This window comes from Ambystoma mexicanum, chromosome 10 (assembly GCF_040938575.1).
Source record: "Ambystoma mexicanum isolate Mex_15411 chromosome 10, UKY_AmexF1_1, whole genome shotgun sequence".
Classification (NCBI taxonomy): Eukaryota; Metazoa; Chordata; class Amphibia; order Caudata; family Ambystomatidae; genus Ambystoma; species Ambystoma mexicanum.
Genome location: NC_090932.1, coordinates 471181623 through 471207423, shown reverse-complemented (window position 1 = coordinate 471207423; position 25801 = coordinate 471181623). Strand labels below are relative to the sequence as shown.

At 48.1% G+C, this 25801-nt stretch overlaps 1 protein-coding gene across 3 annotated transcripts in view; it reads left to right on the top strand.

Moving 5' to 3' along the window:
• Positions 1 to 25801, top strand: part of DZIP1L (DAZ interacting zinc finger protein 1 like) — a 366901-nt gene that overhangs the window by 207160 nt on the left and 133940 nt on the right. For all 3 annotated transcript variants that reach the window (XM_069618039.1, XM_069618038.1, XM_069618037.1), the window contains exons 12-13: positions 11772 to 11952; positions 13352 to 13544. In XM_069618039.1, coding sequence (XP_069474140.1) covers positions 11772 to 11952; positions 13352 to 13544 — 374 coding nt within the window. The remainder of the gene's footprint in view (positions 1 to 11771; positions 11953 to 13351; positions 13545 to 25801) is intronic.

Here is a 25801-nt window from a genome sequence, read left to right as displayed (position 1 = left end):
AGAGCATGTTGCACTGGGGTGCCGTCAGCTCTTCTAAACCCTCTTCTCCTCCATTTGGACAATCCTGAGTGGACAGTAGATGTGACATATGCGCTGTCGAAATATATAGTCACTTTTTTGTCAAAACTTTCCTTCAATGCCAAGATCAGTGCAACTAATTCTGCTGCTTGAGCAGAGTAATGTTGTGGTAATTATACGCATTTCACCGCCACACACACCAATCCCTCTGTCATTTTTACCACTGCTGCCCCAGTTCTCCTTATCCCATCACTTTGGTCTATTGTTGATGACCCATCAATGAACAAGAGTTCTCCTCCATTCAGCGCATCCTCTTCAACTTTTCTAGTGCATGAGTACATTTCGGTAGTCTGCGTACAATCATGTGCATAGTCGCCTTCCTCAATGACTTCTGCTATAAACCTTGCAGGATTAACTGTGCTGCATCTAACAATTGATAATTCTGGTCTAGATAAGATGATCTCATAACCTGACGCCCTCTGCGTGGTTAGTGTGGACTTAGGCTTGTTCAATATTGCAACTAGTGCATGTTCCACAAATAGTGTGGTTGGGTACCCCATTGTAATTGATGATGCTTTCTCTACCGCAAAGGCAGCTGCAGCGAGGCCTTGTTCGCAAGGGAAATGTCCTAACATTACAGGATCCAAGTGACCGCTGTAAAATGCTACTGGTTTGTAACCCATGCTTGTTTTTTGAGCCAACACTGCTTTCATTACTGCTGAGTCGCAATGTGAAAATATAAAGAATTGTCGTTCATAATCTGGGGTGGCCAGTACCGGAGCAGTTGATATTGCATCTTTCAGTTCATCAAAGGCCTCTTTCATTTCCATTGTCCACCCCAATTTTTTCTCCCCTTTGTTAGCTTCTCTTAATGCCTCAAGTAGGAGTCCAATGTATGAGCTGTAATCAAATACCCATGCTCTACAGTAGTTGCACAGTCCCAGGAACTGCTGCAGTTCCCTCACTGTTTGTGGCAATGGCGTTTTCGATATGGCCTGTGCTCTTTGTGGTGCAATCTTTCTTCCGTATTGGGATATGAGCTGACCAATGTATAGTACCTGTTCCTGACAGTACTGTAACTTTTCTTTGTCTACCCTGTAACCCTTTTCAGCCAATATTGTCAGCATCTTCAATGAGTCCTCTCTGCATTTGTTTTCGCTTGTACTGCAAATTATTTTATCAACATACTGCAACACTGTGCTTTCCAATTCAATGTTTCCCAAGTCCATCTGTATTACTCTGTTGAAAATTGAGGGTGACTCGCAGTACCCTTGTGGCAATCTGGTGTGTTTCCATTTTGTGTTTCTGTACGTGAAGCTTGTCAGATCTTGTGAATCTGGGTGCAGGGGTATTGAGAAAAAGGCATTTTTGTGGTCAATCACTGTAAATCGTGACGCTTCTGCTGGAATGCCACACAATATTGTGGCCGGGTTTGCGGCTATGGGGTATTCTGCTTCCACTATGTTGTTCAAGGGCCTGAGGTCCTGGATGAAACGCCAAGACCCTCCTTTAGCTTTGCGCACTGGATATACAGCTGTGTTACATGGTGATTCTGATGGTACCAATATGCCATTATTTATAAGGGCCGTTATTGTTTCATATATGCCCTCATCTGCCTCTTTTGATAGTGGGTATTGCTTCACTCTAGGGAGTATTGCACCTTTTTTCAATTTTATTCTTACTCCCCCTATACTCTTTATGCACCCCACGTCATAGGGACTAGTAGTCCATAATGATGTTGGGACTTTTGCCATATCCTCCTCAAAGAAGGGAACTGGGGTGGATGTGGGTGTTTCAAGTGCCATTGCAATTTTCTGTGCCACTTGTTTGTATGTCACTCTTAGCCATATTGCTACACTCATCATAAATACCATTTCACCTTCTTCCTTTTCTTCTGAAAAGAGCTCCTCGTCTGACACCTGGGTGAGCCTGCATCCCTCAGCTAGGGCTATCACTGCCCTCCATGCTCTTCCTTCCCTGTCTTGGGCATGTACTGCGATATAATCAGCAGTTGCTATAATGCACTCCATGCTCACTGAAATCACCTTTCCGTCTGGTTCATTGGCTGGTGTTTCTGGTCTAAACAAATAGGCTGTTGGCCTCCTCCAGATCTTTCCTTCTATTCCTGGCATCCATGCGAATGCCATGTCTGTTCCGTACTGGAACAGTTCGCCATCTACTGGCTCAGCCCTAATCACTGTCTGTCCACAGTATGCTTGCATAATTTGTCGTGCAGTGAGCATGTTTATTCCTGGAGTGGAGCAAATTATGCCGTCCTCCGTAAAGGAGATAGTCATATTCAACCTGCTCATTATGTCTCTCCCGAGTATGTTTACTGGTGAGGCCCTAGAATATAAAAGCGGGACAGACATGTCATAATCCCCTATTGATAAGGGAATGTTATCAGTAAAGGGAACCAACCCCCTAGCCCCAGAGAATCCTTGGGTGTTCATGGCCTCACCTGACATCTTAAATTTACCTTCCCTTATGGAAGACCGGGTCGCCCCGGTGTCAACAAGGAATGATAATTTTTTGTCACCTATCGTTACCTCTAAGTGTGGTTCCTCCGCACTATTAGGTGTTACCGACAGGATGGGACACACCAAGGCCGTCTGTGGGCTGTCCTATTGTGGGTATAATGATTGACCACTTCCTGTGTAAGGGTTGTGTCCCAGGACCGTCACCCTTCCCAGTTGTGTTTGCTGTAGTTGTGTATTGGTAGAGGTTATTTTATGGTCTTGAATTTGGGCAGGTTGCTGTACTTGCTGCACTTGATGTTGTTGTGTTATCGCTACCTGTTGTGGTAGTGAATATGTCTGTGGCTGTTGTTGTGTTACTAGTTGTTGCTGCACATTTCCCGGTTGCAGTGCCTGCTGTTGTTGGGTGTCCTGTTGTTCCCTTGTAGGCCCTTGTTGTCCCTGTTCTCCCCATGATGGTGTGCTTGGTCTCATCCTACATGTGCGTGACATGTGCCCTAGTAATCCACAAATCCAACATACCGGTGGTTCCCTGTTCTGCCATGGAAAGCTCCCTGAATTGTCCTGATATACTGGCTGCCCGGTGGGGTAGACATTTCTGAATCCTCCCCCTTGCTGTTGTGTGTTATAGCCGTATCCCCTCATCATTCCTCCCCTTCCCCTGTTGTAATTATAATATCCAGCTCCTGGCGTTGAGTATCCTCCTCCCATGTTAGTCGTGTATGGTTGGAGTGGTGGCAGCTGTTGTGCTACAATCTGTGATGATTGTAATTGGGAGGGATCTTGTGCAGCCACTACTTGTGTGGGGTTTTGAGTCATTGTTGCAGGTGTAGTTATTAGTGCACCTTCCATCGTGTATTTAGTAAGTTTTTTCTGTACCAATTTAGCCTCTTCCGCTTTTCTATCCTCTTCCTTTTGTTTCATCTTTTCTTGCCATGTCCTACAATGATGTACTATCATCAGTTGTATTTCTGGCCATGCTTTTGCTTCCATCTCCACTACCTTCTTCAGTTGTTTCTTAACTGCTTCTGGGAGCCCTTGTATTAGTATATGATAGAATATTGCTGGTGTTTTGTCCCATTGTTCTCTAGTTTCCATACGCCACTTCTCTTGAATTTCCTGGATATAATCAACAGGATCTTCGTTCTCACGCATCTTGCGTGAGGTAATTGCTCCTATGTCTGATGTGTCTGGGTACTGTACCCTCAGCGCTTGCCACAATGCATGTCTGCAGTTTGCGAATGGTGCCCCATCGTGTGATGTGTTTGTTATTGTGACCCCGGGGAAGCCTGCTCTCTTCCAGATGTCATCTGCTGCATCCCCCAATATTGATATTAGAAGGCCCTTTACATCCCCCACTGCCAGTTTCTGTCCTGCGGTGTGTTTTTCCATTTCATATATCCATTTTCCCGCACCTCCACTTAATGATGGGAGCCTGCACTTTATATTTTCCTTGTCTGCATGCTTCCAAGGGACGTATTGTGGTCTAACCCCTCCCCTCTCCAGAAGTGGCATTAAGTTGTGTCCTGTTTGACCCCCTGGGTTCCACAAAATCGAGTCCGTACACCCCTCTTCTTCTTCCGTGTCTTCTACATCGTCAATTGCGTCCATATTTCCCCTGCTCGTAACTGTTTCTCCTCCATCTCTTCCCCTTCTTTTATCAGTTCTTTTATTTAATGTGGGCGTGTGTATTCGTTCTCCCTGCCTGCGTCCAGGGAGGTCTCTAAGCCTGCCTGCATAGGGTGTCAGTTCGTGGGGGGAAGGGTGCGAGTTTAGGTGGCCATGTTGCTTGTAATGAGTGTGGGGTGGTGGAGCATGTTGGACGGGATGATGAGGGTGTAGCTGCACGTGTCTGCCTTCCCGCCATTCCTTGCTCTTCCCCCTCACTTCCCTCCAGTTCTTCCTTTCCCCTGCAGGCCCATGGTGATTCTCTATTTGTCCGGGTGATGTATAATTTATCTAGGCTTTCCCTTTCACTATTTCTTCCTTCCTTCTCCATTCCTTCTTCTTCCTCACTACAAAAGTCATCCAGGAATGGCAACCCCCAATCTGTCTTTTTCCCCCTTAATCGTTACTGTTTTTAAGTCTATTAGATCCGTTCCTCCCGTTCCTTCTTTACCAATTGCTCCCCTTTGTGCTGATGTTGTTGCTACTTCTGTGTCTCTGTGTACATACCTCCTTACTTCACTCTCCCCTCTCCTATCTTCTCTTTCCCCTTCATTTTTCTCCGCTATTTCTCTACCAATTTCCTCTCTTTTCTTTTTCAATTCCTCCATTACTTCACTACTCATCTTTTCCAATATCCTTTCTTCTTCTCTCTTCCTTTCCCATCTCGCTCTTTCCCGCTCTAATATACCCTCTATCATCCTCCCTTCTTTGTATTTCCTTGTCGTTTCTGATAGTAATCTCCTCTTCCATATTTCCATTTCTTTTCCTTTCTCTTCTTCCTCTCTTTTCTTGTCACGCAGTGCTGCTCTTGATACCCTTTCTGCTACTGCCTTTACCCTTTCGGCTTCTCTCTTTTGCTCCTCAGTTCGTTCCCTCATTTTTTCCAACTCATTCTTACTTTCTTTCCTTTCCCGTGCTCTCTCTCTTTCCTCTCTCTCGAGCTGCTTGATCAGTGCATTCTGCTCATCTCTTAATTCTGCTAATCGTTCCTCCAAAATCTCTTCCTCCTTTCTTTTCCCCTCTTCCCTTTTCATTTCACTCTTTCTGGTATTATCCTCGTCCATTTTCCTTACTACCTCCTTCTCTTCTCCTGTTAATGAACCTTGTAATTTTAATAGTACCTGCGCAGCTACCCACTCATCATGTCCTATTCCCGCGATCTGTTCTTCTCCAGTCCTCCCTTCCCCTGCGGGCATCTTCGTACAGGCTGATCCCGTCGTACTAGTCTGTTCCCCTCCCGTGTGGCCACCTGTAGCTGTGTATGGTGGCGGGCTGTATGCCGGGTTTGAGTACCCCTCAGCCGCCCTTAATTGTTCTCTTACCATTTCTCGTAGTTCTGTTAAAGGATATAACCCCCCTTCCTCCTTTTTCACTACCTTCGCTAGGGGCATATCGTTGCTCTGTTCCTTTTTTATTTCCTTTTCATTGAGGTTGTTACTTTTTTCTCCTCCCTCTTGTCCGTTCCCTGTGTTCTGTGTGCCTTCACTCTCTTTTTCCCCATTCTCTCCTTCCTCCTTAATCTTCTTCTCTTCCGTTGTTTCCCCCATAGTGAACATTCCGTTTGGTCCTGGTCGGGACCCTTGGAACATCCTCCATAAGTTAAACACCTCCACGTGGTGTGTCAATTTCTTCCCCTTGTATGTGTTATGCAGATGGGTTAATAGTGAATGTTGGGTATATGGATCGAAACTGCCATTAGGCGGCCATGGTGTTGTCATTTTGTTGTCCGTCCCCTGTGTCCATTCTATGCTGTATTTGATCAGTTTCTCCCTATGGGGTGACAGTGTTTTACATATATGCTGTAGCGGGGTAGTGAGGGTGCTCCCCCACCCTCCCGATCCTGTCCCGTATGACATAATAGCACTTCACTTGTTATCCTACCCCTATTTGGTAGCGGTTATCTTGCTAACAGTGTACGCTATACAATCTTAGATCTTTACCTGGCCCCGTAATTTTGGGGACTTTAGATTGTCCGCTAAGGAAAAATAGTAAAATATAGCATTTGCATTTATATATTCTTTTCTTTCTTTTCTTCCTTTACCGAACACCTTTACGGCCCCCTACGGCCGAGGCGCACATAGCCCCCTGCGGCTGCGTGCCCCGTGTGACGTTCTTATACAGCCGTCCCACTTTCTTTTACCCCTCCTCCTCTTTCTTCACTTGTCGTGGCCGGCGTTCTCCGTGCGCAGCCACGTCCCCCTTTTCACCTTTCCCCGATCTACTCGCTACCGTTTATCTCCGTCTCCACTCCCTTACCATTATTCTCTTCCCCACCACTCTCCGAAAGATGCCTTGTGTTCGAGATATCCTATGAAAGCCCTGCTGGTGACGTCACCGATCTCCTCCAAACTACTGGTAAGTTCTTTACATGTTTTTATAAGTTCAAAATACGCTTGCAATCTACCCCCGTTAACCCCACAGCTGTCTTCCTGTCACGCCTGGAACAAGGTAATCAACAATATAATCGGACTGCGCATGCTGCGTCGCCTCGCGTGTGATACGCCCCTCAACAGGAGGGCTTAACCAGCCAATTATCTTCCGTATTAGGCAACCAGCTAGCTACCGTCTACAGGGAAACGTCATCTATCTATCGAGTTTCCTGCTCGATCAAATAGGGATCCTCATCCACTCATTGATCAATAATCACCAAGTCATAGGAAACCGCGCACACACACACCCTTACACGTGGTCGCGACCTAGGCCAATCAGTGTCTGCGAGCGGCCGCACGTGATGTTTTCGTGCTCCGCCCCCTCCTCTTCCGTAACGTAGTGGACTGCTCTCGCACTTGTCCAGCTACCATTCACTTCACCGTCAACACTAATTTATCAAACCTTCGCCGCGCACCTGTGTAACACCTCCCGCCTCCCGTATTCTATTCCCTCCCCCTCCCTTACAATTTCACATTGCTTGTTGGGCGTGGCATACTCACCAAGTTCTCTTGATGCGGGGCCGCTCGACTGCGTGCACCCCTCCAAGCGGCTCGCCACCTCCCCTCGTCTGGACCACGTCTGGACACTCGCCAACCGCGGGCGGGATACTTCTCAACCAGCTCCCGAAGGCCAATATCCGGATTGCGCTGTCCGGTCTTCTCGCAGTTCCGCAATGGTCCTGTAGTCCTCAAAAGGGGGCAGCGGCAGAGGGGGCCGCGCCACCGGGCCTCCTCGCAACGGGAGCACTCGGAAAAATAAAATAAAAGCAGATCTTAAAACAACGGATCTCAGCAGTGCCTCCAACTTGTCGGGGGGAAATTCTGCCGGGGTCTGCTGGGCCGTCCGCGACCCCTGGGCAGGGAGGCCCCAACTCCTCCCGCGTATCCCAAAAATGAGTATGAGGCACACGCAAGAAGCAAGGTGGTTCTGCTGTTTATTAAACAACAGCAGGGATGGGTCAAGGATCGTACGTGTCCGTCCTGACTCTCTATCCTCGTGGGGCTCGCAGGCCCTTTTTTACCTTAGTATGACGCGCTACTTGCGTCACCTGGGAAAGTTAGCAAAAACCTATCGTCACTCTGGATTGGTTCCTCGAGTGGTAGGGTTAGTATAGCATACGTATAGAGAGCGCTGTTAGTGGTTGAGGGTCAGTCAGGTGGTATACTTGGGTTGTCCCTTCAATTAGATACATGAAAATTGTTACATGAAGACCCCTGAGGATTGGCTAATGTTAATGGCGTCAGTGATAAGTGCCCCAGGTTCTGATTGGTCCACTCGCGAGCCCCCCCAGTCTGGGACCATCGCTGTTCCCAGCTCGCGGTGCACCTGTCATTTGCAACAATGTATAACTATGGGTATGTGCAGACAATGAGAAGATTTGTTCATATGCTGGAGGGCAGACTACTCCCACCGCCGCAGATGTCCATTGAGTCGCTTCATTGTTGCTGCTTGTGTCTCAAAATGTGGGATCCAGGCGCCTCCTTCCTCCTGGGTCTGGCACCTTGTCAGGTTCGGCTTGGTCATGTGAGGAGAGACCGTGGTTGAGGCAGAATTCTGCACATTTAATATTGCATTTTCCACTGTGTGTCTGGCTTAGTTTTCAGGTGTGACCTTGGCTTCGGCTTGTGGAATGCGAGTTTGCAACATTGCGCCCTTGACTGTCTGTTCTCGCCGGGCTCATTCTGCAGGGTCATCAATTGTACTCTTGCTCGTTCAATGTTCATGGAGGCTCTTGCTTGCGGCCTACTTGGGCCTGGTGCATAGGTGGGGATGTTTGATGCACGGCGCTTTAGGTTATGGTATCATATTGCCTTATCCCCAGTATCGTGTCTTCGTTATATTTCTCATTGCAATGCATGGGTTAGGAGAAGCGTCAGCAAGCATTTTAGATGAGTTCGTTGTGCGTCTTGCGTTTCTGCATTTTAAAAAACCTATGTGAAAAATAATAAAGATGCGCGTCAGTGGGTGTGTCCGTCACCTACGTCATAGCACTGAATATGTTTTTCGTGTGGATTGGTGTGGGAGTGTCCAGTGTGCATGTTTGCACGGGTGTGCTGACCGTTGGCTAGGTCGTCATGGCACCTCTAACGATGTGTTTATTTACTGTTGAATGGTTCAGTCGAGTTCATCCATGGCGCAGGTGTCGGCATGGGCAGGGCAGGCTGGTGGGCAGGCTGGTGGGCACATCCGTATGTTCCTGTACCAGGGTATTTGGTCGTCTGGTAGATAGGCAAACTCCTCTCGTGGCGGGTGTCTGGGCCGCGATCCTCTAGGCCAGGGGCGTGAGGGGATTGGTGGGAGTCTTTTGTTCCATTCTCCCACTTCAGACTATTCAGAAAAATCATCCTAGCAGACTCCCTGCCAATCTACGCTTTGATCAAAGAAGAACTGGAGAACGGTAACTGCGTCGCATTCAAGAAATGGGCTACAATCAGAGAAGAAAGTTTATCTGACATATCATGTACGGAAACAGACCTAAAACAAAATCCGGATAAAATCAAACGTAAACTCGAAGAAAGGGACTGGATTAGGACATTACATGCAGCAGCTGAAAACAAACTATTACGACATCTTCCGCCCACGTTTAACAAACCAAAAGTGCCAATCAAGTATGTCAGCAAATTTACAGAAAAGAAAAAAAGACTGCTGTTCATGAAAACGAGACTGAACATACTGCAGACAAAAGAAATACTCGCCATTCGAGGGATGGTGGAAAATCAAATTTGCCGGCTATGTAAACACACGGAGAGCGTGGAAACGCTCAGGCACCTGGTGCTAACTTGTCCCTGCACCAAACAAAACAGAACCACTTACCTGTCACCGCTGATTACGAACCCCTTGATGGCCCAGGAAGACGATATGTGGAACAGACTAATCTCCGGAGAATCCACACGGTGGACGGTGGTCATGGCGATCCTAGTCGAACTGGCTTTCACACAGATCAACGAGACCACCCCTTACTGAGGCCGCTTTCACACAGCGAGCCTAGTGGACAAAACGCGCGACGACCTCTTTTGTGGCCGACGTACCCCGCATCACTCACCTAGTTTGATCTGTGGAAAGCCTTTTTAGAAGAACCAGGAAAGAAAGACTTTTCAAAAGAAAACTCAAGACATCTTTTGATAAAATTACAGGGTTGCCTGAAATACAAATCAATTAAAAAAAAAAAATATATATATATATATATATATATGTGTTTAAAAGTGACTTACTTACAAAAGAAGTTGGTTAGTAACTTTAACTCTGAGAGTGAACAGTTACAGTTACAAAAGTTATTGCTTACCTTAGAAATGTTCAGCCATTCTGAAAAGATATGCAAGGTTATTTACTTACCTCAGTAATGTTCTGCCACTCTGAAAAGTATATGTAAGGTTATTACTTTACTTAGAAACGTTCAGACATTCTGAAAAGTATATGTAAAGTTATTACTTACCTTAGAAATGTTCAGCTATTCTGAAAAGATATTTAAGGTTATTTACTTACCTCATTAATGTTCTGCCATTCTGAAAAGTATATGTAACATCATTCTTTCCTTAGAAACTGTTTCTCCATTCTAATAGAACGTAAATGTAAGGTTATTTTACCCACCTGTAAAGGGGCTGTGCCTCTTTCTCAAAAGTAATGCTGTTAGCTTCACTAACTATTTCTTTCAGAGAATAGGTGTATATGTTTCCCAACTGGGTCTTGTTTCCCCTGACTTGCTGTTATCCTGTCCAGAATAAGTCTGCATTAGGTTTTACCTACCGAGAAGAACCTTGAGTCATTCATAAAGTGTGACACTGGGTTGTGCTTTCCCTGGTCTGTTTTAGACAGACACAAAAATAGTCTGAGATGTATACCTGCCTTTAAGTTGCTGATATCTCCTTTGAAAAATGTATAGGTTTTGCTTACCTTGAGGTATCTGTTTGCCATCCTAAAATAAGTTACACAAGTTATTGCTTATCTCAATCTGTGCTTCACTGATCTCAAAAAACACCTGTAATAGTATATTACCCCCTTAGGTTTTACTCACCTAGTATAACTGTGTGTTATCACAAATGTAGGTATAGGTTTTTACTGTTCTACTATTCCCAAAAGTATATTGTCCAGTTGGTTTACTATGTGATTTATTGCTGAGCGTCATGGTACAACTGCTAGGGTCTACTACCTGTATATTACTGGAAGTAATCTAATATTAACTATTGGTTTACTTCCCTAGAAATCCTGTTAGGTGTTCCAAATAAGGTTATATGCTTTGGTCTGTGTACCTTCAAGCATAGTGTCGTGTTTTTCTATAAGGTGTTTATATGATCTGTGATAGTACTTATTTTCCCAGAAGATTTATCTGAGCCTACTTTAAATAAACCATTCGTTTTTACAATACAGAGTGTTTCAGTGTTTATTTTGACCACTTTTATTACAATTACTTTGTACAGATTCTACAGCCCCCTCTCCCTCCTAGGATAAGCCGGACTGCTTTGTCTACGCTACCCTGAACTCTGGTGGTACACCCTCTTATACTAAGAGTGGAGTCTTGTACTGTCTCCATTAAATGGTTTTACTAAGCCCTTAGTTGGACTTCAGAAAAACTGTCCTAACAAGCAGGCCTTACTATGTCCAGGAAAATCTGTCTAACCAAACGTGTTTACCTGGATCTCTTAAAGGTTCAGGTAGTGCGGCGGATTCTGAATACAGTGAAAGTTCAGCTGTTTTGGATTTGGATAAAACATTTGGCACAGGTCTCGTGAGTTGTGCTCTGCAGCAAGATGGTATGGTCCAGATAAATAGTCAAGTCTTAGTTCAGAATATCTGTTATAATTTGGAGGAAATGTCCTTGTAATGAAGAGTGGGTATTGTCTCAGTTGGTACTAAGAATGGAACAAGGAGATGCACATTCATGCAACTCTTTGCATTACCACACTGCTTCAATGGGAACGATTACAGCCCTCAACTGTAAATTGTCTGAATTTTACCTGGCTATCTCCAAGTCTTGCCATTAGAGAACTTTATATATGTCTAAAATGCGGTGATATTGTTATAATTAGTTCAGTAGGGAGGGGAGAGGGTTGAGTTACATTTTTGGAATTAGAAGCAATTTGGTACTATCACAGTTTATTTCTGAAAATCACTTGCCACGGTCAACCTTTCTTGATTAATGTTAAATCTAATGGTATTTACCCTGGTATTGTTATCTTTCAGGCTGCAAGAGGTATCTCAGCTTCAACTTTCCGAAACATAAGGGGCATCCTCCAAACGCAGCAGGAACAGAGGGTTGTCAAGTACCCAGATATCACAAGCCTTAAGAAGAAGCTTACCAAGGAGGTCACCCAGAAGTTGAAGCAGATGCAGAGCGGGAGCACCTTGCCGGCCCAGCCTTCCAGTAAGCTTTGAGTGACAATCTGGGTGGTGCAGGGGAGAATGGAGCCCTCACAACTTCTGCAAATGTGCAAATCCTTAGCATCTCAAAATGATAAACTTGGGAAGGCCTTGCTGAATTTCCCTTTGAACCTATCTTGTTCTGCTAGCAAAAGCTAAAGGCTAAAACCACACCATAAGTGCTTTTGATGGCCAAGATAGGAGGAGCACAGGTCTGGAGTAAAAGAAAACACAACCTCGAGAATTCATATTTAGGGTGTTTGTGCAATTGTGCATGAAATAGAACACTCAGCACAACTTCTGTTCTAGAATAAGATGAAATTTGAAACAAAAACTAGTAGGAAGTGCATGATACATTTTAAGCTGGTTTAAATATGCTTTCACCCATTCAAATAATGACACACAGCCATAATGGGGGACTCATTGTACAATATTGTTTCTGATTGTATTTCCCAAGTTATCGTTGTGGATACTTTCTAACAACACTCTTGCGGGCTAAACATGACTTATTTGTGAACTACTGTACCTCCCACCTAGGGTTGCAACCCCAGACCTCCACTTAAAAGCATATGTATTCCATTAGCTAACCTCTAGTTTATGTAATTGTGGCCTTACCTCTCATTGGGGTTTCCAGAAGTATATAGAAATGCCTACATGTCAGCACTTACAATAATTTACCAAAGGAGTATGTAACTCTTCTGCTACTATAGCACAGTGCTATTTACACTGTTTTTCTAACTACTGCCCTTCAGAGTTCCAAGACCATGGTCTCCACACTGCCTTGCTACTGCACTTGCATATTGGCCTGTAGTATCCATGGTATTCCTTTTCATGAAACCATGCGTATCACTCCTCTAACATACCTCAATCTAAATCTAGTCTGATCTGTTAACGTCTTATGTAAAGCTTGCCATAGTGCTTCCCATCAACCTATGACCTTTTGCACCCATTGAGAGTTGATATTTGGCACATATGCAGCTCTGTGCTGTGCCTTAATGTTGGCTTGTACTAATCTCAGCTATTCCTATAGCTGATGTCCCTCTGGTTCTTTCAGTGACACACCTCATACATACGTCTCATGTTATCACAAGGGTAGGTGCCCACATGACTGTACCCCAGTCTAACTAACCAACAGCAGCACCTGCTCGCAATTATTGTTGGCCCTCCTGGGGTCTGCCACCTGCGACCCTCCTGATGTTGTTTACTTTGATTCTCATGATCCCTCACCACTGGCTAAACTAGTCAGGGTTGTTGAGAGTTGCAGTCTAAATCAATTAGAGAGGCAAAGGTTGCAGATCCCTAAAGAACAGCTAGTGCGCTTCAGTCCATTCCTTTAGCACTGTGTCCTGTTTTTAGCTGTGCTTGTCTATTGATCACAACTCACTGACTTCTCCATTTTGCAGTTGATAGCCCAAGAAGTACCAAGACGTTGATACAGCCACGGCCAGTCTCCCCAAAACAGAAGAAGGTTAAAGTGATTGAATCAAAGCCGCATCCCACACAACCTCCCAAGCCAATACCACGTAGTAAGATTCCCAGTCCGGCTACCATGCCCCGATCCTTTGCTCCTGCTGTGTCCCGCCCCATGCGCTTCAGGTGAGGACTTATTTTTATATTTGTACTTCCTTTCTTTAGAATTTAACACAGTAAAAAAAAAATTACATTTGTTAAACAGTAGCATCAAATTAGTTTTTGCTTGTTTCTGACAGTGAAACTGGTATTTTAGATTATACGTGCCTCTGAAAACAGCTTTATGCAATCAAACATGTACAAACATTTGGACCATATTTGTGTAGATGCAATAAGATTAAAAAAAAGACTCATGGACCAATGGCAATTTTTTATGAGTGATCAATAGCAAGGCCAACTATTCTGTCATTATAAAATACTTTAGAAAAATGATAATCTATCGGTTTCCTGGTCTCCTCTCTAAAGTGGTATGTTTAGGAAGGATTGATATCAGAAGTGCAATCCTTTGAGACCTACAAGAATAAAATAATTGGTCATTTGAATAATGCACCTGAATATTGGCTGTGATTAACAGGCAAGGGAAAATAAGGGGAAAGTCCAAAGGGTACAGAATGCTATAGTGCGTCTCATCTATAGACTTCGCAGGCGTGGCCATGCGTCGGGCGCCAGCCATTCTCCTCACTTACTGGGGGCCAAGGATCGCCTCCAGTTCACTTTGTTCGTACCAGACCTTCAAATGCCTAAAGAACCTGACACCCAACTAATTGAAGAGCAAACTCCAGAGTCACTCTACTGCTCTGTGTGAGAAATGCAGACTGACACCCCCTAAATCCTCCACTCTTTAAACTTTCTTCTAAAGTGGTTCGGTGGGTTGTTGTACAAGGAACTAAAATGCACAATAGCATCCAGCCACTATCTGATAAATGTATATTAACATATAGATGTATTATATTTACACAAGAATCACTTTTAAATACTTAGCAGAAGAAACCAAAACACTTAAGATTACTTTAGAATACTTTTCAAATGCCACTGCTTAGTTTTTACTTGCTCGCGGTTACAATTGTTACAGCTTTTGACAGTAATGACAGTTATATCATATTATCGGTAATAACGTGCACTCACGGAACTTAGAAGAAATACGGTAAACACATTTTCTCAGCAAAAACATATATGATAATGACTTTGAGGAAGGAAAATAGTTGCTTAGTGTTATAATAGCTGGGCTTGAGGTTCTAGAGGCAGTTTCTTTGCACATCAAGTCCTTTAAGTCCAAAACAAACCCTAGCTGAAGGCCGTTCAGAGAGGGCTCAAAGTCTTAAAAAGCAGCAGACTACAAAAAAAATTCCTCTGGATATTTTCTAGTCTCTAAGATGAATGAAGATATAACCAACGTTGGCAACACTGTTAAAGAACTTGCTAAAGGGACACAAGTAGCAGCTTGGGTCAGAGGTAAGAGGGGATTGCACTGGATACCTCTACGTTCACTCCAACACTCTGGAGCAACTTTTCAGATTAAGGCAATACCTTTTTTCCCACAGTACCTTTGGTTAGAAGAAATGTTCATGGCTGGATCCTCCTCGATGTGGCAGTGCTGGACCGACCTTCGGACTCCTTGGTCTGATGGCGAAAGGCAGGACAATGGACAGGATCTCTCAGCAGCTGTTCGAGGGAGGATCTCTGGCATGGATTTCAGCAACTTCTCTGGTCACTCTGCGGTTTTGGCACCTTTTTCTGCAGAACCAACAAAGGATGTGATTCGACCGGTCAAGAGGTTCACCTGGAGCTCAGCAAAGATGGACTGATTCGGCCGTTCCACGATGATGGACTTCAGTTGGGTCGGAGTTCTCCTCGTATTGCACTGGAGAGGCACAGCACCTCAGGCGATGACTCAGATTAAAGTTAATCTTAGGACTGGTTGTTCCCATCAGTCAAAGGGAAGGAGTCATGCTTTCGGAGTTCCTCTGTCGCATTGAAAATGGGGTCAGAACAGCAGTGGTCACTTCACGGCATTGCAAAGGGTCTGCAGGCATCTCTGGTAATCTTGTTTTCGGTTACTTCAGTTTCCAGTAGTTGACTTGCCTTTCACCTCAGGAACCTCACCTGTTATTCAGTTTCAGCAAACACTCCTCTACACTCTCTCTCAGCAGTTTCCAGAAAGGAACGGGTGGCTGTCCAATCAGGATAGCCAGACCCCTAGTGGGAGCTGATTTCATTCAGGCACTCAGGCAGACAAAGAACGGGGAGTTAAAAACTCCTCCAACACTTCCTGCCTGTCCAGAAACACTGGAGCCTAGGCGGGGACACCCAAGGGTTCCAGCCAAAGGCAAAACACACAGACAGACCTCCCCCTCCCAAAATGGTAGAAGGACTAACAAAGAACAACCATGCTACAAATGTCGAAAAAAGAAAGGAACCACCTAGTACTTGGGTGACCCTATTGTGCATAACCGGGGCTATGGACATAGGCCCTCATTACGACCCTGGCGGAAAGTAACTGACATGACCGCCATAGCGCAAACAGCGTTTCCGCCACTGCACGAAGGAGCAAAGTGCGGCTGATTCCGACCCATCGGGCACGAGCATTACGCCATGGCGGAAGTGCAAAGTCCGCGACGGCGGAAATGACCCCAAAACGCCCCTCACCGCCGTCGTACGCCGCCCTAGGTGCAATACCGCCACCCATCTCAGCGGTCACCGGAATGAGCGGCCGGCGCAAACTACGGCCACCGTAAATATACGGAAACGGAAGCAAAAACATGGGGCCGGAACGGGAAACAGCACACCGTACACCTATAAAACAGAACCCCCACACAACCATTAAAACTCCGACCCCGAGACACATCCCAACCCGTCAGCCAGCCCAGATTAAAAAACTAAAATGGGAAAAGTAGCCAAAAAAGCGTGCGACCGCAAGCGGCAGGTCCACTTCTCCCATGAGGAACTCACCGTGCTCACGGAGACCCTCCAGGAGCATGCTGCCGTCGTCTTCTCCACGCAAATGACGAGGACGGCCCTTGCGAACAAGAAGGCCATATGGGCACTGGTGGCACAGCGGGTAAGTGTGGTGGGGACCGCACCCCGCAACCCACAGCAATGCAGAAAGCGATGGGACGACCTACGGATACGCGTCCGGAGCATACTCTCTGCCAACCGGAACATCGCCACAGCCACCGGGGGAGGATCGGAATCACCCATCAAGTTGACCCCCTGGGAAGAAATCTGTGCCTCCACCATTGGAATGGAGAGCATAGAGGGAGTCGGAGGGATGGAGAAAGGAGTGCAGACATCCGAAGAATCAGGTAGGTGGCCCAATTGAAACTATGCCAAATCCACTATTACCAACCATGTGAAGTACCTGTGTCCCCATAGTGCAATAGGAACACATGTCCAGGAGAACGACCACATACATCGCCATGACAGCGCCCTATAAAAGTCAGAATAAATACATAAATAATTAAAAACCCCAAAAACACACCCTACATGTGCAGCATGCGCACCCTAACTGCAGACTGCAAAATAACTGCATCCCCAATCCACACTAAAATGAGACCACCTCCAAGGCCCTGACCCAAATCACCCTCAGGTACCACCCCAATGCATGTGATATAATGCCATTACAATTACCACTGACCCATGAATAACGCTCGCCCTCCTCTACTCCACCACAGGGTCCGATTCAAACGACGAGCTCCAGGATACCCCTACCAGCACACCTGCAAAGAGGGCCAAGACCAACGGCCAAAGACCCTCCACCTCAGCTGCACGGATCAAGACACGGCAGCAGCACAAATCAAGCGGCAGCACACTGGAGGGGACTCCAACAGGCACCCCAGCAGCCAGCACGTCCACAACAGCAGCACCACAGGTCCCCCCAACGGATGCCACAGAAGGCACTGCCTCTGGTGGCAGCAGCACCATGGGTGACACTGCATTCATGCCAGCATGCTCCGACACAGAAAACGGTGCTGTCGACGTAGGACCCATCCATGACCTGTCACAATCCCCCTGTATGCATCATCCCGTACACCATGAGGAAACCACGCAGGGGCACCCACAAGACGACGACTGGCCAACCCCCCCAAGTCCTGTGGCAGGGCAACATGAGGCGTCCAGCCCCTCTGTGACACCACCGCAAATGGGCATGGCCCAGCAGAGGCAACAGTCCCTCGAGCACATGATCGTGCAACAGCAGCAACTGGCCACGCTCCTCAAGGACCATGCTGCTGAATGTGGGGGTTCTAAGGCAGCCATTGAAACATCTACTGAGACACTCAGGGCAGAAATGGAGCGAAGTTCCGCGGGCCTGAGGGAACAGATGGAGAGAAGCACCGAGAGCCTGAGGGAACAGATGGAGAGAAGCACCGAGAGCCTGAGGGAACAGATGGAGAGACGCACCGAGAGCCTGAGGGGGGAACTGCATGCGACGTCCAAAGACTTATGTGGTGAACTTGCCGCTGTGCGCCGTGTGCTCACTGAGCTCTCACAAACCCTTAGGGACATGCATGGACGTGAGCAGGCAGAGACATCATCCGTTGCAAGTTCCGTCCAGGGCAGCCCCCAACGTAGATCTGGGAGGACCCGGCGCTCTACAGGCAGGGGTGCCCCTGATACCCGGAGAGGGGGCTTGCAATAGCGTCTGCCCACTGACAATGAGCATCTCTGGACACTGGTGTTCGGTGGGGAGGTGGGAGGGTGTAGGGGGTGTGTTGGGCTACATTGGGTGGCGGGTCGATTGGGTGTGTAATGTCATTTCACAAATGCAATACAATCCTACACAATCATCCTATGAGATGCGTGGACATTGATCTTTGTGTACGAGGCCTATCTATGCGTACAGTCCACAATGTGCATGTCCCAGACACACACAGTGCCACAAGTCCCGTGTCCATGTAACAGCCACCAGGCGTGAGTGCTAGAAGCATGCATCTATGATACTCTGACGAATCTCACGGGCCTCCTGTGCCTCGCGGCCTCCTTGAGGTGCTGCCACATCCCCGCCCTCATCATGACCATCTTCAGGTGCTTGCAGTTCTGCGTCGGGGGGCATGGCCACATTCTTACGTACGCACATGTTGTGTAGCATGACACATGCCATAACCATCTTTGCAACCTTCTCATGGCGGTACAGGAGTGCCCCGCCAGACCTGCTGAGGCAGCGGAAACGAGCCTTCAGTAGGCCGAATGCCTGTTCTATGACCACACGGGTACGTGAGTGGGCATGGTTGTAGTCCTCCTCATGCTGGTTCTGTGGGTTCCGGACTGGTGTAAGGAGCCATCTCTTCAGTGGATACCCGGCATCACCTGTATGTGGACAACAAAGGATGTTTGTGGAATGTCATTGCTACGTACGCATCCCCCCCTTCCTGCCAGGTCATTCACGCATCACCTACCCCACATACTCATGCATAAAATGAGACTCACCGAGTAGCAAGGATCGGTGCCCTGCGTGTCGCTCCATGTAGCGTGGTATCCTAGAGTTCCGCAAGACCATAGAATCATGGGTTGATCCTGGAAATCGTGCACAACAATGTGTAAAGATCCTTTTGGAGTCACACACCATTTGTACATTGATAGAATGATATTGTTTCCGGTTGCGGTACTGGACCTCCATGGCATGTGGGACAACCAATTCCACATGGGTGCAGTCGATGGCACCAATGCAACCCGGTATGCCGCCAAGTGCATGGAATCCCACTTTGGCGTTTGTAATCTCCTGCTCCGAGCGTGGTAAAGTGATGTAGTCGTCTGAGTGCTTCAGGAGGGCATCAAGCACTTGGAATAGTGTCCGTGAAAATAGTGGCTGTGAGATGCCATGCAGCTGTCCGACTGTGTGCTGGTAGGTGCCTGTGGCCAGGAAGTGGAGTACAGACACCACCTTCAGTAGGGGTGGGATGGCGGTTGGGCTATCTATCATGCTGACAAGGTCGGCGTGTGTCATGTTGACAATGGCGGCTATGGTGTCCCGGTCCAAGCGGTAGAGGGTGTGGATCTGCTCAGCTGTGAGGTTGAACGGATTAGCTCGGAGGCGTGGGATTGCGGGCTGCCTGCGTGGTGCTGGTGGGGCTTGCTGGCCCTGCCTTGCCCTCCTCCGCCTCCTCCTCCTCCTGCGTCTCCTCTGTGCGGCCGGTTGTTGGAGTAGTTGGCGTTCGTCTTCTTCCTGCAGTTGGAGTACTTGCAGTGCAATCAGGTCCCCCTGGCCCAACATCGCTAGTCCTGCCGGTAGCATTCTGGAGTGGGTGTGGTTGGGGGAGGGGGTTGGCCGTGCAATTTATGTGTGTTCAGGCTGTATGGCCTTCACCTGTGGTGATTCATTCCACCTGTGTCAGCTGCAATGCCTTTCGTGCGAGCACGTCCCGCACACACCGCTGCAATCCGACGCATGGCATCTTGCATTTACATTCATGTTTTCAATCCGGATGGCAGTGGCATATTGGTTTATTTGTTGATTCTGCTATGGCCCCATTGTTCCACATACTATATTAGCATTCGCGAGCAGACTTGTGAAGGGTCAGTGGAATGTAGTACTCGATCAACGGTGGACCCTCATGCAGCACCGTACCGACGTGCACCGACGGGAGGGGAGTAACATTACTGATTGGGTGCAGTTGCCATTTTCACACACAGCCGCACTGCATAGATGAATTTGTGAATTTAAGCGTACACAGGTGCCTTATCGACGTGATGTTGCAAATTAGGAATTCGAAGGACAGCGCTTTCGGGTCTCAACTAGCGGCGTGGAGACGCCCACAGGTCTGACTGGAAATATAACGTTCCATTGTTGAATGTCCTTGGGACAGGGCCCATGACGGGTATGCAATGATTGATATGAATTGTATGGGATGCGCAATAGCGTAGTGGACGATTAGGCAGGACGTTCCCAAATACATGTTCCTTCACTACACTGGGAATCCGGGCAGGAGCACAGTGGATTTTGCAGGCTGCATTACGCACAGACTCAATGGAAATACCTAATGTCATGTGAGTGGATATTCTGGCGTTTTCATACCGGGACGAGGGAATGATGGATGGATGCATGGACAGATGATTTAATTGGGGGTCTGCCATGTACATGGCTATTTGGAATCTGTCCCCTTCCCCTGCGCTATGTGATGCAAAGCTGCCATAGTGGGACCATCGTCTGTCTGCCCTTGTTGGACCCTCCCTGTCTCGACGCGCCTTCAATCACTTGTGTCTATGCACGTTGATAATCCCATCTGATGGATCCTGTACTGACAGGCGCATGCACACAGAAACTCGTTTGTGATAGTGTATCCACCTCGATTAATGTCGTTGTATTTCGCAAGTGATTTTCGGGTGGAATTGGTCCGTTTGGGTGGGCTAGCATGCATATGGTTGTATGTTTAGTGTGTTGCATGTAGTGAGTTATTCGTATGGAGTTCGGATGCCCATGCCATTTTCTTTTTCATTCGGGTGACAGGTATCTCCTCCCCTTCTGCCGCTGCCATCTGTACGCCACTCCTGCAGATGGCTTCTTCAGTCGACACCTGCAGCTTCGGGTTAATCAGTGGAGCTCCATTACGGTCTTATGGGACGATCGTCAATGGGCCACATGTCCTTACGCAGTACTAGTGGCTAGGAGCAGCATACCTACCTTCCAGCTGGACTAGTGCCTACTTCATGGGACGGCCCTGCGGTCCTGGCCGCTTCCATGTTGCCTTTTTGGACGTTGATGTAGCCCCTGTGTGCCATGGGGATACAGGGCGTCACACAAGGGGCAGCTGGTCATTTTTTGCGGATGCAGCCCACAGTAATGATGATCAGTTGGGAGTTAATGTTCGTATGGCTGTATGGGCTTGGTGATTTTGATGTGCATTAAATTTTTATTCAGATATTGCCCGTGTGGCGTTATTCTTTGCTGGTAATGTGGCATATCCCGATTTGTGGCGCGATGTGTTGTGAGGTGATCTGCATTGGGTTCCGGCTTCTGGGTACAGTTGTGTGGTACGTGCTTGTGCTGATGGTTGGTTTGGCAACTGGCATGTGTACAGGGCTGGTGCGGTCTCCCTCAGGTTGCTGCTTTGCATGTTTACACTGGTGGCATGCGATGGGGGACTTGTTCATTCCACTGGTTGCATGGTGTGACTACATTGCGCCTACGGGGAGTTGTGCTATGTGGCCAGGTAGTGGAGTATGGGCACTCAGCAGGGCCATTTACGGTTGGTTCGCGATGCCGTAGTTCTCGCCATGGCGGAATGGTACTTTCCGCCATGCTTGATGGCGTTATGTGGATGTCCGCTGGGGTCGGCATTCGCGTACCGTTGCGCCATGGCGGAATTTACGGTTTTGCAGGGCGCGCGTGCGCGTACTTGGTGCAGTTTGCGTTGGCGTTCACTACGGTGTCGCTGATGGCATCGTACTTTACGGTGACGGGTCTTAATCGCAACGGGCGGTATTCGATGGCGGAATTCCATTTCCGCCATCGTTTTTCGGATTCCGCCAGGGTCGTAATGAGGGCCATCACCTTATGTGGAGTGCCAAGGGGATACTTAGTATCCCCCTTCTCTCTGCTCCTGTGACTTTTTAGTCATATAGACAATCTCCTAGTTATGGCTGCTGGCAGTGGATGTGTTCTACCAACTATTGTGTGATTTTCTACTGCAGGCTATGGCCCTCATTACGACCCTGGCGGAATCCGAAAAACGATGGCGGAAATGGAATTCCGCCATCGAATACCGCCCGTTGCGATTAAGACCCGTCACCGTAAAGTACGATGCCATCAGCGACACCGTAGTGAACGCCAACGCAAACTGCACCAAGTACGCGCACGCGCGCCCTGCAAAACCGTAAATTCCGCCATGGCGCAACGGTACGCGAATGCCGACCCCAGCGGACATCCACATAACGCCATCAAGCATGGCGGAAAGTACCATTCCGCCATGGCGAGAACTACGGCATCGCGAACCAACCGTAAATGGCCCTGCTGAGTGCCCGTACTCCACTACCTGGCCACATAGCACAACTCCCCGTAGGCGCAATGTAGTCACACCATGCAACCAGTGGAATGAACAAGTCCCCCATCGCATGCCACCAGTGTAAACATGCAAAGCAGCAACCTGAGGGAGACCGCACCAGCCCTGTACACATGCCAGTTGCCAAACCAACCATCAGCACAAGCACGTACCGCACAACTGTACCCAGAAGCCGGAACCCAATGCAGATCACCTCACAACACATCGCGCCACAAATCGGGATATGCCACATTACCAGCAAAGAATAACGCCACACGGGCAATATCTGAATAAAAATTTAATGCACATCAAAATCACCAAGCCCATACAGCCATACGAACATTAACTCCCAACTGATCATCATTACTGTGGGCTGCATCCGCAAAAAATGACCAGCTGCCCCTTGTGTGACGCCCTGTACCCCCATGGCACACAGGGGCTACATCAACGTCCAAAAAGGCAACATGGAAGCGGCCAGGACCGCAGGGCCGTCCCATGAAGTAGGCACTAGTCCAGCTGGAAGGTAGGTATGCTGCTCCTAGCCACTAGTACTGCGTAAGGACATGTGGCCCATTGACGATCGTCCCATAAGACCGTAATGGAGCTCCACTGATTAACCCGAAGCTGCAGGTGTCGACTGAAGAAGCCATCTGCAGGAGTGGCGTACAGATGGCAGCGGCAGAAGGGGAGGAGATACCTGTCACCCGAATGAAAAAGAAAATGGCATGGGCATCCGAACTCCATACGAATAACTCACTACATGCAACACACTAAACATACAACCATATGCATGCTAGCCCACCCAAACGGACCAATTCCACCCGAAAATCACTTGCGAAATACAACAACATTAATCGAGGTGGATACACTATCACAAACGAGTGTCTGTGTGCATGCGCCTGTCAGTACAGGATCCATCAGATGGGATTATCAACGTGCATAGACACAAGTGATTGAAGGCGCGTCGAGACAGGGAGAGTCCAACAAGGGCAGACAGACGATGGTCCCACTATGGCAGCTTTGCATCACATAGCGCAGGGGAAGGGGACAGATTACAAATAGCCATGTACATGGCAGACCCCCAATTAAATCATCTGTCCATGCATCCATCCATCCATCATTCCCTCATCCCGGTATGAAAACGCCAGAATATCCACTCACATGACATTAGGAATTTCCATTGAGTCTGTGCGTAATGCAGCCTGCAAAATCCACTGTGCTCCTGCCCGGATTCCCAGTGTAGTGAAGGAACATGTATTTGGGAACGTCCTGCCTAATCGTCCACTACGCTATTGCGCATCCCATACAATTCATATCAATCATTGCATACCCGTCATGGGCCCTGTCCCAAGGACATTCAACAATGGAACGTTATATTTCCAGTCAGACCTGTGGGCGTCTCCACGCCGCTAGTTGAGACCCGAAAGCGCTGTCCTTCGAATTCCTAATTTGCAACATCACGTCGATAAGGCACCTGTGTACGCTTAAATTCACAAATTCATCTATGCAGTGCGGCTGTGTGTGAAAATGGCAACTGCACCCAATCAGTAATGTTACTCCCCTCCCGTCGGTGCACGTCGGTACGGTGCTGCATGAGGGTCCACCGTTGATCGAGTACTACATTCCACTGACCCTTCACAAGTCTGCTCGCGAATGCTAATATAGTATGTGGAACAATGGGGCCATAGCAGAATCAACAAATAAACCAATATGCCACTGCCATCCGGATTGAAAACATGAATGTAAATGCAAGATGCCATGCGTCTCATTGCAGCGTTGTGTGCGGGACGTGCTTGCGCGAAAGGCATCGCAGCTGACACAGGTGGAATGAATCACCACAGGTGAAGGCCATACAGCCTGAACACACATAAATTGCACGGCCAACCCCCTCCCCCAACCACACCCACTCCAGAATGCTACCGGCAGGACGAGCGATGTTGGGCCTGGGGGACCTGATTGCACTGCAAGTACTCCAACTGCAGGAAGAAGACGAACGCCAACTACTCCAACAACCGGCCGCACAGAGGAGACGCAGGAGGAGGAGGAGGCGGAGGAGGGCAAGGCAGGGCCAGCAAGCCCCACCAGCACCACGCAGGCAGCCCGCAATCCCACGCCTCCGAGCTAATCCGTTCAACCTCACAGCTGAGCAGATCCACACCCTCTACCGCTTGGACCGGGACACCATAGCCGCCATTGTCAACATGACACACGCCGACCTTGTCAGCATGATAGATAGCCCAACCGCCATCCCACCCCTACTGAAGGTGGTGTCTGTACTCCACTTCCTGGCCACAGGCACCTACCAGCACACAGTCGGACAGTTGCATGGCATCTCACAGCCACTATTTTCACGGACACTATTCCAAGTGCTTGATGCCCTCCTGAAGCACTCAGACGACTACATCACTTTACCACGCTCGGAGCAGGAGATTACAAACGCCAAAGTGGGATTCCATGCACTTGGCGGCATACCGGGTTGCATTGGTGCCATCGACTGCACCCATGTGGAATTGGTTGTCCCACATGCCATGGATGTCCAGTACCGCAACCGGAAACAATATCATTCTATCAATGTACAAATGGTGTGTGACTCCAACAGGATCTTTACACATTGTTGTGCACGATTTCCAGGATCAACCCATGATTCTATGGTCTTGCGGAACTCTAGGATACCACGCTACATGGAGCGACACGCAGGGCACCGATCCTGGCTACTCGGTGAGTCTCATTTTATGCATGAGTATGTGGGGTAGGTGATGCGTGAATGACCTGGCAGGAAGGGGGGGGGATGCGTACGTAGCAATGACATTCTACAAACATCCTTTGTTGTCCACATACAGGTGATGCCGGGTATCCACTGAAGAGATGGCTCCTTACACCAGTCCGGAACCCACAGAACCAGCATGAGGAGGACTACAACCATGCCCACTCACGTACCCGTGTGGTCATAGAACAGGCATTCGGCCTACTGAAGGCTCGTTTCCGCTGCCTCAGCAGGTCTGGCGGGGCACTCCTGTACCGCCATGAGAAGGTTGCAAAGATGGTCATGGCATGTGTCATGCTACACAACATGTGCGTACGTAGGAATGTGGCCATGCCCCCCGACGCAGAACTGCAAGCACCTGAAGATGGTCATGATGAGGGCGGGGATGTGGCAGCACCTCAAGGAGGCCGCGAGGCACAGGAGGCCCGTGAGATTCGTCAGAGTATCATAGATGCATGCTTCTAGCACTCACGCCTGGTGGCTGTTACATGGACACGGGACTTGTGGCACTGTGTGTGTCTGGGACATGCACATTGTGGACTGTACGCATAGATAGGCCTCGTACACAAAGATCAATGTCCACACATCTCATAGGATGATTGTGTAGGATTGTATTGCATTTGTGAAATGACATTACACACCCAATC